A 13,160-nucleotide genomic window follows, 5' to 3' on the forward strand; every position below is an offset into this window, starting at 1 on the left:
AAGACAGCGGTTGAAAAGCAGAGACAAAAGGAGAAAGCAGAGATGAAACAAGCTGATGGGGTCAGGGAGTGTACAAAGATAGACTAAAGAGGCACCAGGAGTGGCTCCTCCATAAGGGCGGAGGAGCGTCACCACCCCCCCGCCAGCAGCGGCAGCTGCAAACTTTCCCCCAAAAAACTATAATAAACTAGGTTTATTATAATTTTGGGGGGAAGGAGCGGGGCCACTGGGGTGACGAGCAATGAGGAGAAGCACTCAGCGCTCCCCCTCACTGTGCAAGCATGTTTGTCCGGCGGTCTGAAGCCAGCCAAACACACATGCGCAGTAGGGTCTCTCGGGCCCAGCAACACAGTTGCAGGGCTGGAGAGTGCTTGCACAGGCCCCTGGCTGGGCGCTCCCAGCCAATCCGGACGCTGCTCTGAGCAGCGTCAGGATTGGCCACAGGGCAGGCTGGGAGCCTGTGCTGGAGGAGACAGAAGAGCAGAGGAATGGAGCATCGCGGGAGTGGAGGTAAGTATTATTTTATATACATTTTTTTAATGTTATGTGTTGTCGTCCCTCGCACACCGCACCGCCCCCTCGGTGACCCATGAGTCGCAACTGAGAGGCATGAGGTGGAATGAATACTACGCACCCTTGGGATTTGACAGCCACAACATTTACTGGTGCCTGCCCCTGGCTTCTGAGCAAAACGCTGGGACTCAGCACTTATTCTTCTAGAAATTAAGCACTTCATATGGCTACTTATTGATGGATACAGATATGAAGTATGTCTTGCCCTGGAAGAACGTCCTCCCTCAAGCAATGAACTTCAGAAATTGGAAGCTCCTACTCCAAATGTTATTTAACTTTTAAAGGAAAAATTGTTTTTTGCCCTCTGTTTTTGTAGTTTAACTTTTTGTAAGTAAGGGAAGTAACACCTTAACAAAGTAAAGCATGAGACTCAGGAACTGCAATGAAGACTCGTGCTCTTTAGGAGACGTTCACTCTTGTTTTATCATAGTAATGACAGCGTCATATGTTGGTCATTTCAAATTTGGCCCTCATTCAAGCTTGAGAAAGAAAACCTGCAACTAAGAAAGGCATCTGGCTGCTCTTTTTTTCCTGACCACGCTCTACTTACAACTCTAGAAAACCTCCTACATAAGTAAGATACAGACAGGAATAGGAATGGGGTAGAGTGTTCAGTGTTAGAGTGGGGGAGTGGCTTCCAGACATTCAACATGGTAAAAAAAAAAAAAAACACATTTGAGGTAATAATAAACATTCACACCCTGGGAACACATGCTCATCTATTCTATAAAAAAAAAAAAGACATACACTATCGAACAATTTTTATTAGCTCCAAAGTATATCTGAGCAAGCAATCATAGAGGGTCCTCAAAGCATAATAAACCATCAGAGAGGTTTCTAAACTTTGCATCCTGACTAGAGTTGTGCCAACAAATAATTCAAAGGATTCCAAATCTGCTCATGTATGAAAATGCCCAGTGAAGACCAAGCAAGTGAATAGAGCAATGTGAATTCCACGCTTCATCAGGATATACTTCTGTAGTCATTTCAACTACATGTGTTAACCCAAATTACAGCAGGCATAATTCTAGATCAATATCTGCAAGCAAACTTTCACTATCGCGGGTCTATAGAAACCAAATGTAATGTCACATGAATGTTTAAAGTCTGGCATACATAGATCATTTCAACATTGTTTCGTGATAATGGAGAATTCTAGAGAGTGTGACATTGGACAAGTAAACTAAACTGCATTATAACAGAGCGCCGTAGAGAAGATTGATACATTTGAAATTACAAAACAGGTTGAGTAGGCGTGGGAGACAGGAGTAGGCTTCACATGTGCCCTGAAGACTCCAGCGGAGGGAGGTGGGTCTTTAGAGCAGTATCACATTCTGTTAGAGGAAATGTGTAGGGATGAAATTCAAGAATCACCTGCCTCCAAAAAACTCCTCAAATCACAAACTTTAATGGCCTTCTCAGTCTGAGGCTAACAAATTTGTATTTGTGAAAATTGAGTTTATAAGTTTAAAGATGGATGCTGTCCACAGTAAACAAGAAAAGTTTTGTCCTTCTTCTGTTACATATTTATAAAAACTCACATCTTTAAAAGGGCAGTCACATATTTTCCACAATGGTTATATCGGAGATGGACTATATTTAGATTCAATCCCACACATTTGAGTTAACTCTTAACTGCTCATCCACATCTGCCCAGAAAGTAAAGGAGGAATGGGAGGCCAAGTAACCAGTGTACTTATTAGTGAAGTACACCAACAATTTCACCTTTGATGATGCATGGCAGTGCCAGCAACATTTTTCAACTGAAAAAGTGTCACAACTTTGCAAACAGTCTGACAAACTCACAGGAAATAAGTTTTGCTTTAGCCGGGGTGATCGTCTATGGGTGCAGTCTAGCAACATCACAAAGGAAAGAGAAAATGGTAATAAGCCCCCATTTACTAACTTAAGGAAGATGTACGTTATGGTTTGTTAGTTTGCCAGCAAAATACAAATTTAAGGAACATAATTTTGAAATAATTTAGGACTAACGGACGTAAAACTCTCAATGTCATAAGTTCTGGCGGACACCTACAATTATTTAACTACAGCCGCACTCACTACCATTGAGTCAGGAGGAACTTGGTGGGTAATATAATCAGGTTCTGTAGGAGAAGGTTTATATTTTTTATCAATGCGTGGTGTTATAACCCTAGCTTTGAGTGGTTCTCTGAATATTTGATCTGCATGTTTAATCATGCCAGGTGGCATTGGAACGTATTGATATTTTGAGTGCATGGAGGATAACGTGTTAAGGAGAAAATCCTCTTCTAGGGGTTCAGTGTGCATAAGCACCTCATGGTATGCTGCTGCCCCGGAAATAACCTGCGTAGATGGAGTAGAGTCCTCTGGTGGAGAAGGCTTAGATGGGTATAAGTCTGGATCATTGGCAGGAATAGGATCTGGAGCAACCGTATCACCATGTGAATACTGTGAATGAGTTGGTGAAGGTAAAGGTGGTGGGCTAGTGGCAAAAGAAAAAGTTGTGGTGAATGAGGGGGAGAAGCATGGATAGGTAATGGCTTCACCTTCTGTTTATACATTTTTGCTGGTGGTGGAGCAGTGTATAAATGTTCTTGAAAGGCCAACTTTCTTTTGGTCTGTAGAGGAGGTGAAGTAATAATTCTGCCAGTCTCTTTAAGGATGTGAATCCTTGATGGTCTTTCATCCATAATCTCAAGGATAGGTTGGATCTCAGTGTCCTCAGAAGCATGATCAGAAGGTCTATAAGACTGTTCATCCAGTGATTTTGAGCTCTGTTTAAGAAGGCTTGAAAGTCCTTGCTCTTCTGAATAAGAAGACTTTTTCAGCTCCAAATCTGGTAGTTTTTTCGGGCCCAAAAATACAGCCGGTTGTTTTGGCTCCAAAGCAGGGCGTCAAAGCTTCGACTCCGAGGAGTGAGGACGCTTGCTCGAATCGGAAGCTGAACTCTTGATGGATTTACTAGACTACGATACAGACGGAGGAGTGGCCTTTTTTGACGCCGGACTCGAAGGTCGGTCGACAAGAGTCTTTTTTTCGGGTCGAACCATGGCTCTCCAAGGCCTTCAAGGACTTTTTTTAAGGGAGCGCAGGGACAGACATACTCACGTGCGGACCAGCATTGATAGGCCTATCTTCTTCCGATTCTTCTTCGGAGTCAGTGTCTCTGATAGAAACTGCCGTCTGCGCCTGTTCTTCATCCATGGTGTTGAGATGTTCCGTACTGTTCGACGCCATTTCCAATCTTCTGGCTCTCCGATCACGCAGGGTCTTCTTGGACCGAAACAATCGGCAGGCCTCGCAATCCTCTTCTGTGTGATCGGGAGAAAGACCCAGATTAAATACAAGGTGTTGGTCTGTGTAGAGAAATTTCGCGTGGCATCGGAGACCAAATCAAATTGGGTCCGATCCATCAGGCTTCGACGCGGTAGGCCAGAGTTGGGCGCACACGTCCAGAAGGGTGACATTTAATTTTCGCCAGTACTGTCGGTTCGAGGCTAGGTGGAAACGCGATTGAAACAATACCAACGATTAAGGGAGTTTTCTAAAGTTTCCAATTAGAAATCTCGGAGTGAGAGGAAACACGTCCGAACCTGACAGCGGAAAGAAAACAATCTAATAACAGAGTCAATGCCCAAGAGCAGTATGACCGAGAGGAGGAGTCACTCGATCCTGTGACTCCGAAAAGACTTCTTCGAAGAAAAAAAAAACTTGTAACACTCCGAGCCCAACACTAGATGGTGGAATAAAGCATAGCATGTGTATCCACAGATACACATGCCATTGAACATATATATATGTACATATGTATGTATGTGTGCATATAGTTTAGGTTGACAAAATCAAAGACCCTTGCCCTAATATTTAATGTTTATAATTGGATCCTTGTCGATGCGATTTATATTCCCTCGGCATGGCACTTTGTACAAAGTAGAAGCATGTTCCTGCATGTTATTGTATAGATGTATTTTAGTGAAATGGGGAAGGGAATCCATTTGGAAATGCACCGCGACTGTACTATCTAATTGTAGACCATGTTCTGTGTGTTACATGGCTTTATACGATTTTAACTTTTTTTTGTTGTTTTTTTTACATATGTCTGCAGGAAAGGTTCAGAGGAAATGTAAAATGAATAAAATTAAATCAATTAACAAGTGGAGGCTGACAGTGTAATAAAGGGAACACTCCTGCATCCAATTCTATATGGTTATCTAAATATAGATCTATATATTATTTACTGCGCAAACAACTTTTGTGAAAGGCAGTTACTGTTAACATGGTAGGGCGTTTTTAGATACACAGATGTAAACTTAGAAAGCAAAATTTGGTGAGCAGGTGAGAGGTATTCTAAAAAGGAATACGAAATAAGTTTAAAATATACCAAAGAAACTAAGGGACTTGAAAGGATTAGAATGTTGTTTAATTATCAGAGGAGAACTTGAAGAATAAGCATACATTGACACAGAAAGAAATGGGGAAAGTGTGGGACACTGGATGTCTACATAGGGGTGAAGTTTGTAAACAGCTGGACAGGAAATAGCCAATGTCTGGAGAAAAATAAAGTTAAAGAGGGTAAATAGAGGATTCTGTGTATTAATGTGCATTGGAACGTATTGATATTTTGAGAGTCAATGAAAACTAGGTCAGAGGCAAAAAGAAAACAATTAGGAGAAAACAACTATGAACCATATAGTTTTTTCCTACCTCAACTCCACCCATCCACTTGGGCTCCTCGGGAAATTCGGCACATAAAATATCCTTTGACTGGTCAGTCCCCAGGAAGTGGTAATAGAGCTTCTGGTGCAGATTGGTAGAAGTCTCAGTACCTGAAAGAGACAATTAATTGCATTGAAACAAAAATGCATCTTAACAAATTTCAGATTCGTCCAATGGATCAGTTTGAAGAAAGACAACATGAGTTGGGTCAATAAGGTCTTTAATTCCCATGGAACTGGGAGTATTGTATAGGTCAGAAGGCACTAAAATCCTTTTTGTGAATTGCTTTTTGATCCCTTGTGAAAAGGAAAAAAAAAAAAAGAGGCAGTGTCTTCTGTTCTTCTGAACCATGAACTTCCTCCAAGATGGACGCTCCGTGAAGGTTTTTTAAGGACACTCTTTGGCAGGCCCAGAATGTAAGCACTTGATGGGGCTGCATGTAATTTAGGATAAAGCCCACGTCTTGGTCCCATGTACAGAAATGCTTTTATTTGGCGTTGTACATTTTTGTAGTTGCTGGTGTACATGCAGGTACCAGAATGTTCCTGCAAAGGCTGGGGATGCCTTAGTTCTATGTGGTCAGGTATTTATAGCTAGCCACTCAGCTACAAACATGATAGTGGGAGGAGAGAAGACTTCAATGTGGCCCTTAATCCTAACATAGACAGTTCTCAAGCTTTGTGGCAAACACTTCACCCCCCACCGTCTATGATACAAGGCCTTGATGACCTACAATTGGTGGACACCTGGTGGACTCACCACAAAGGAGATAAGGACTATACATTCTACTCACATGTCCACAAGCCCCACCCACAGATCAATTATATTGGATTATGGTGGATTCCTTGGAAACTGGGTTACGGGTCCTGTCCGACTATGCCCATGTATACGTTACACTCCTGCTGGGTCACCCAGAACCTGTTCCTCAGAGTTTGGAAGAAGAACACTATAGCTTTCGGAGGCCCTGTCCTAAGGGAAATCATAAGAGGCACTAGCGAATTACTTTAAGGAGAATAAGACAGAGGAACTTCATTGTGCAACTTTATGGGACACAGCAAAAGCATTTATAAGGGGAGAACTAGTTACACACAAGACAAACTTCCTCCAGATGGCTAGGTTGAAGAGGTTGGAGATCAAGAGTGAAATACAAAAACTAGAGCAAGAATTTAAACGTGAAGGTAGCAAGAAGACACAAAGAGCCTTGTGCATGGCTAGCAGGGAATTGGAGGCAGTCTTTGACAACAATGCTGCATGCAAACAGTTAAGAAACAAGTTACTTACCTTTGGTAACGCCTTATCTGGTAGAGACAATATCTAGTTGACGATTCCTTGCCTTAAAATTTCCCCCAGGTATCAGATTGGGTCTAGAGAATCTTTTGAGCATTACCCCTGTGTGCTGTCAGGTGGTGTCAGTCAGCTCCGCGTTGTCCGCCAGAAATAACATTGCAGTTTCTATTGTATGCGCCACCCGGATCGCTGACATCAGTTTCTTTTCATGACTTTCCACGCCAGAAGCACAAAGAAACTGAATGGTGCGTCACAACTAAGGCCCGGAAAAGGGAGTCCATGTCCCTAGAAATCAGTTTACAGAGCAGGGAGGATGGGTGGGTCGGTAAGAAATCTACAACTAGAAATTGATACTTCTAGTTGCAGATTCCTTACCTATGAATCAATACCCAAACACTTGTGTGCCCCAGGAGGTGGTCAAGATCATACTACAAAGTCCTGCAGGACCGAACGAGCTAAGTCGCCATCCATATGAACCTGACTGTCCAGGCAGTAGTGCTTGGTAAATGTGTGCAGGGATGTCCACATTGTCGCCTGGCAGATATCAAGGACTGGAACTCCGTGATCTAACGCTGTGGTTGCAGCTGTAGCTCAAGTAGAATGAGCACACAATCTCTTAGCAGGTTTCTTTTTGACCAGTGAGGAGCAGATCTTAATGCAGAGAATGACCCATCTGGAGATGGTCCACTTTTTCACTGCCTGACCTTTTTCGCACCCACACAGCCTACAAAGAGTTGATCTTCCTCCTGGAACTCTCTTGTACGATCAAGGTAGAACGCCAACGCTCTTTTTAGGTCCAGACAGTAGAGTATCTCCTCTTTCTTAGAAGGATGTGGTGGTGTGTAAAAAGTAGGCAAGGTGATAGACTGGCATACATGAAAGAGCGTAACTACTTTTGGCAGAAAGGAGGCCCTAGTACGAAGCACCACTTTGCCAGGATAGATGGAAAGGTAGGGTGGCTTAGATGACAATGCCTGCAGCTCACTCACCTTTCGCTCCGCTGACCTTGTCCTCGCCACCATCCCATGCATCCATAGAATGACCGCCTGCAGCAGATCGTTCTCCAACCTCGCCGCCAAGACATGGAACACTCTTCCCACCCACCTGCGACAGACACAGGACCTACTTACCTTTAGGAGACACTTCAAGACTTGGCTGTTCGACCAGCAGCACCCCCCCCCCCCCCACCCCCTCAGCGCCTTGAGACCCTCACAGGTGAGTAGTGCACTTTACAAATGCCTTGATTGATTGACCCTGCGGGCAGATGTAATGGCTGCAAGGAAGGCTGTTTTCAAGGTGAGAAGCCTAAAAAGACAATTGTGGAGAGGCTCAAAAGGAGCACACATCAGAAATGTAAAAACCAAATTCAGATTCCATAGGGGCACAATGAATGGAGATGGGGAAAAAAAAAGAGGTGTAAGTCCTTAGAAGATCCTATGTACAATAGGGGACTTAAAGAAGGTTGATAAGGCAACCTCAAAAAAGCAGAAGTAACAGACAGGTAACCGTTAAGAGTGCCCATAGCAGAGCCCTCCTGGGCTAAGGAAAGGATAAACAACAGGACCACAGAGAGAGCTGGGCAGAGAGGGGGGTCAACAGACTTGTCTGTACACCATGCCACAATTTTCTTTCAATGACAGGTGTATTCTGTTTCTGTGGAGGGACGCCTGGATGCCAAGATTACGTTACAGACTTCAGGATGAAGCTGACAACTGTTGGCACTCAATCTCCATGCAGGAAGGCAAAGAGTGGACACGTTTAGGTGCAAAACCCTCCCCTGCTGCTGCAACAGAAGATCCCCTGAAGGGGCAGTCTGATTGGAGGGTCGATGGACATGCTTATCAGCTCTGTGCACAGTCCAAAGTCACAAGGACTACTTGGACACAGTCATTTTTGATGTTCTTGAAAACTCTGGGCAGAAGTGGTATGGGCAGAAAGGTGAACAGGAGGCCTGAGTTCCACTTGAGATGAAAAGCATCTCTGAGCGATTGCCGCCTTGGAAACCTCAGCATGCAAAACTGCGGACATTGTGTGTTCTTTGCAGAGGCAAACAGATCTAACCAAAGCTCTCCTTACTGCTGAAAGAGACATTGCACCACCTCTGGATTGAGACGCCATTTGCATTTTCATCTGAGTTTGTCTGCTCTAGAGTTCAGAGAGCCCCACATATGTTGAACCACCAGGAATATGCCCTGCTGCTCCAGCAATGTCCAGAGGCACCGAGCCTCTTGACAAAAGGTCTTAGTAGCTGCTGCAGATGAGGGGCAGCGGACTAGCCAGACATCTGGCTACTCGATCCATGAGGATGGTGGATCCCCCATCCTCGGCTACATAGCCCAGAGGTTGGACAGAATGCGGGGCACAATGGTTGGCCAGGAATAGACACGGTTGGAAACCCATTCTGTAGCCACAAAAGCGCTGAAAGGCAGACTGAGAAGGGCAAGGGCAAAGGCTCAGCCCGAGGCCCAAGGACCTGGCTGTAGCTCAAGAATCCTTGAAGCGCTTGAGCGCTGAGTCTGCCTTGTCTCCGAAGAGACTGTGTCATCAAAGGGCATGTCCGTCAAGGTAGCTTCAATGTCCCCTGAAAAGCCAGACGTCCTCAGCCAGACGTGGCGCCTCAAGGCCATTGTTGAGGAAACCACTCTGCCCAGCTTGTCAGCTGTGTCCGATCCGCAACGGATTGTGAACTTCTATGCATCTCTTCCATCTGCAACAGCCTGAGAGAATACAGCCCGGGTCTCCTCTGGGACCTGTGGCAGCACTTGCGCAACCGTATCCCACATAGTGTGGGAATAACGGACCAAAAGTCATACGATATTCACAGACCATAACGCGAGGCTGGTGGAAAAAAAATCTTCTTTCCAAGTGTATTCAACCTCTTGGATTCCCCTGTCCGGGGGTGCGGAAGGGAAAGCATCCTGGGAGGTAGAGGCTTGGATAACAAGCGCTCAGGGGTAGGGTGCTGTGTCAGAAAACTTGGCCCACTAGGGGCGGGGCGATGCATCGGGCAATCGTCATGTTCACAGGAGACCCTGTGCTGGGTTTGGACCACGTACCCAGTAGGACATCCGTGAGGGCCTCATTATACTGGAGCATGGGTTCAGAGGTGGAAGCTCCCGGTTGTAGTACCTCTGTCAGTAGATTAGCCCTGCCAGCCACCAAAGCCAACTCAAGGTCCAGGACCTTAGCTGCCCTCCTCACCACCATAGAATAGAAGTTCCTTCCTCTGTAGCCACGGTAGTGAAAAAAAAGCATACCACTATCTGGAGAAGTAGGAGTCCACTGGCTTCACCCCAGTCGGTAGATCAGTCCATAGGTTGTTCACCCTGAAGCTGGTATTCTAAAAGGTCCACCGACCCCTTCCATTCATCGTCGTAACTTAGCCTATAAGAAAGGGGCTCAGGATCCAACTAAGGAGGCAAGGCTCCTGCCGATGTCATACGACGCCCATCCAGCTCACTGTTGGAATTGGTGATTACAATGGGGATGGTGCCTTCTTCCATGGGTGTTGTCGTGGACGCTGCTGAACGCGTCCTCATTGGAGAAGGCCGGAGAGGTACGGATCCAGGGCAGGATTCTTGGGTGCCCCTCGGCGCCGAGGCAGAAACTGCCAACCAAAACCCAAAAGGGCTCCTTCCAAACTCACGGGGCTGAAGGTGCTCCAGCGGTGTTGGGCTGGCCAAAGATGAGGCATATGGCCTCATAAAACTCTGTACATTGAGCAGGGATCGCTCCGGCTTCCAGAAACTCAGGTAGGCACGGAAATGGACCAGGCACAGGCTCTGAAGAGCGAGCCCTAGAACACCAACGCTCCCTCGTCGGCAGGCGAGAAGTCAAAGAATGCTTCGATTTTTTAGATTTCTTTGTGGCCCTTAACTTACCCAATCTCCCCGAGAACTTTGAGTGGGACATCAACGATGGAGGACTCCCATTACCAATCCCCGAACTGTCCTCTCCACGGAGATCTCGACTTGTGCAGAGTTAAGTGTCGGGCCACCATCAGTTTCAGGGAACCGCTCCATCAAAGCCTTTGGATGCATGGCCCGACACTCTGACCACAACTTCAGGTCGTGGTAGTGCTCCAGGCACCAAAGTCACATGAAGTGCAGATCCAACATGGACATAGCCCAATGACAAGAACCACAGGGCTTGATCTTGGTCTTCCTTGATGACATCCTCAACGCACCAGGAGTTGAAAACTCAAAAAAATCTTCAACAAAAAGTCGAAAAAAGACAGTTAAAAATGATTGAGAGGCAGCTTCTCCTCCGATCAGCACTTGCTGGCTCGGATATAAAAGAAAGGGCAGCAGTGTGCACTGGGTTGGTGTCTATACAGGAACAAGGATGTCATATCAGGCGTGGATGATGCTGATGACAGATGCAGAGCTAACGGACGACACCTGACGGAGTGCAGGGGTACTGCTCATAAACTTCTAGATCCAGTCTGACGCCTGAGGAAAACTGAAAGGTAGGGAATCTGCAACTAGAAGTCTCTATCAGCTATAAGAGACAAGGCAGGAGCCATCTACCACATTCTCCTTCTATCACATGATGCAGAGAAGGCATTTCACTGCATTGATTGGATCTTCTTAGCAAAAACCCTAGATAAAACTACACTAGGACTCAAGATGCACACCTTTATATTGGCAAACTACATGCATACAATCAAACCTCTCAAACCCCATACGCCTGATCCAGGGGACAGGCAATGGCTGCCTCCTTTCACCTACGATTTTCGCTTTGATGTTAGAACCATTGTTCCAACACGTTAAGGCTGTCCAGAAATGGACAGGTGAAGATGGCGTGCTTTGCAGATTATATCTTAAGTTTTCTGATCAACCCCGCCACCTCAGTCTTAGCACTGACTGAAGAGTTAGACCATTTCCACCAGGTGGCCAACTTTAAGATAAATCACCATAAATCTAAAGTGATGGAAGTAGTGAAGAATCAAGAGGATAGTGAAAAGATTGCCTCCAGTTATGGACTATGAATTGCATCAACAGCAATAGACTACTTGAGGGTGACTATCCCTTCCGAAGCTAGTGAGATAGCCCAGTAATGTACCGCCGCTCCTAGACCCATGTTTAAAGGTCTCTACCGGTGGAATAGGCTGGAGATATCATGGATGGGCAGGATTAACTGCTTCAAAATTAACTTTCTGCCACGATTACTCAATCTCTGCTGATGCCTACAAATGAAGACTTCGCCGGACATCCCAAAATCTATGCAAATGAAAGTTTGGACCTTTATTTGGAATAACAAAACACCTTTTATAGCCAAAGCTCTCATAGTTCAGAGTCCCACGAAGAGGAGAATGGAATGGAAGACCCAGACCTGCAACAATACATACTGGTGGGCACAGCTTACACGGGCCCTCACTTGGTGCTCTCTTGATGCTGAGTTCCCTTGGTGCCGCTTGGAGCAGAATCGTTCGCTGCTCCCTCTACACCAGCTGCTGTGGTTGTCATTATAGGTACATGGCTCTTTGGGGACCCTGGCTTGGGTCACAGAGGTGACACTGCAGTATTGGGTCAAGGGAGTCCAAACCAGACAAGCCACCACTTACCCCTCCTCATTGACTCCAGTATTTGGGGAACATTGCGTTCCCACCAAGCATGACAGATATAGGATACCGTACTGTGGGGGTAACGCAGAGGAAGTGATGACACGCTGTGCCTTGGCCACCTCTAGTCTAATGGTATTCCGAAGACTACAGACCAATGTGCCAACGATTTTAACTCTACACCTACAGAACTTTACCATATCACACAGCTCCTACACTGGGGCTAGACACCTTAGGATGAGACAATTTGGGACGAGGGGGAAAAGTCGTTTGAGGATATTATGACAGACGGGGACACTAACAAAGCACTCTTGCGTCTTTACTGTGCCTCAGACAGATCTACCCACTTAACACAGGGCTCAACAAATCTACTCAACCACTCACTATGGCGAGTCAAATTTGACCAGGTCAAGCTATTTTTAGGACTTACACGCCCCTTCTGGCGAGTTGACAAAGAACAGGTGTTCTGTTCTGTCAGAAAGGGGAGGAGTAATAAAAGACGTTTTTAAATCGTGTTTTTGTATGTCACATTTGCTCTGTGGTCACAGACAGAGGTGAAAAGTCAGTTTTTCTTATAATTAATTTTCCTTCGGACTGCAGAGCTCCAGGATTTTGTAAGGTGAACTGTCTGACCTGCTGTTTAGAGTGTGAAATAAAAGAATATAGGGTGTCAGATGTTTCCTAACACACATTTAAATGACTAAGTCAACTGTACAAACATTTCAAAATATATTTCAGTAGGTGTGGAAGCCCATTTTTTGTATTTCTGTGAAGAAATAAATATTTTAACAGTATAAAAACGAATCAGAATACTTTACGTGTTGATGTGCGTAGGATATGTTTTCTGAAACCAATTTTCACAGATTGTTAATACATGATATAGTTTTATCAGAAAAGCTGCAAATTAGTGGAAAGGTTTTTGGACAGGTCTTGGAAATTTACTGTGTGCAGAAGACAATATGCTACCACATCATGCTTTAGTAATATATTTATTAAATTTAAGTATTTAGAATACCTGAGAAACACTCCTTCCCTGATA

The 13,160-nt window shown here is 45.1% G+C and overlaps 1 protein-coding gene across 1 annotated transcript in view; it reads right to left on the bottom strand.

The window, feature by feature from the left end:
- Positions 1–13,160, bottom strand: part of PREP (prolyl endopeptidase) — a 574,937-nt gene that overhangs the window by 434,972 nt on the left and 126,805 nt on the right. The window contains exon 6 of the mRNA XM_069235420.1: positions 5,260–5,381. Within this exon, the coding sequence (XP_069091521.1) occupies positions 5,260–5,381 (122 nt within the window). The remainder of the gene's footprint in view (positions 1–5,259; positions 5,382–13,160) is intronic.

This window comes from Pleurodeles waltl, chromosome 5, assembly GCF_031143425.1.
Source record: "Pleurodeles waltl isolate 20211129_DDA chromosome 5, aPleWal1.hap1.20221129, whole genome shotgun sequence".
In the NCBI taxonomy this organism is placed as follows: domain Eukaryota; kingdom Metazoa; phylum Chordata; class Amphibia; order Caudata; family Salamandridae; genus Pleurodeles; species Pleurodeles waltl.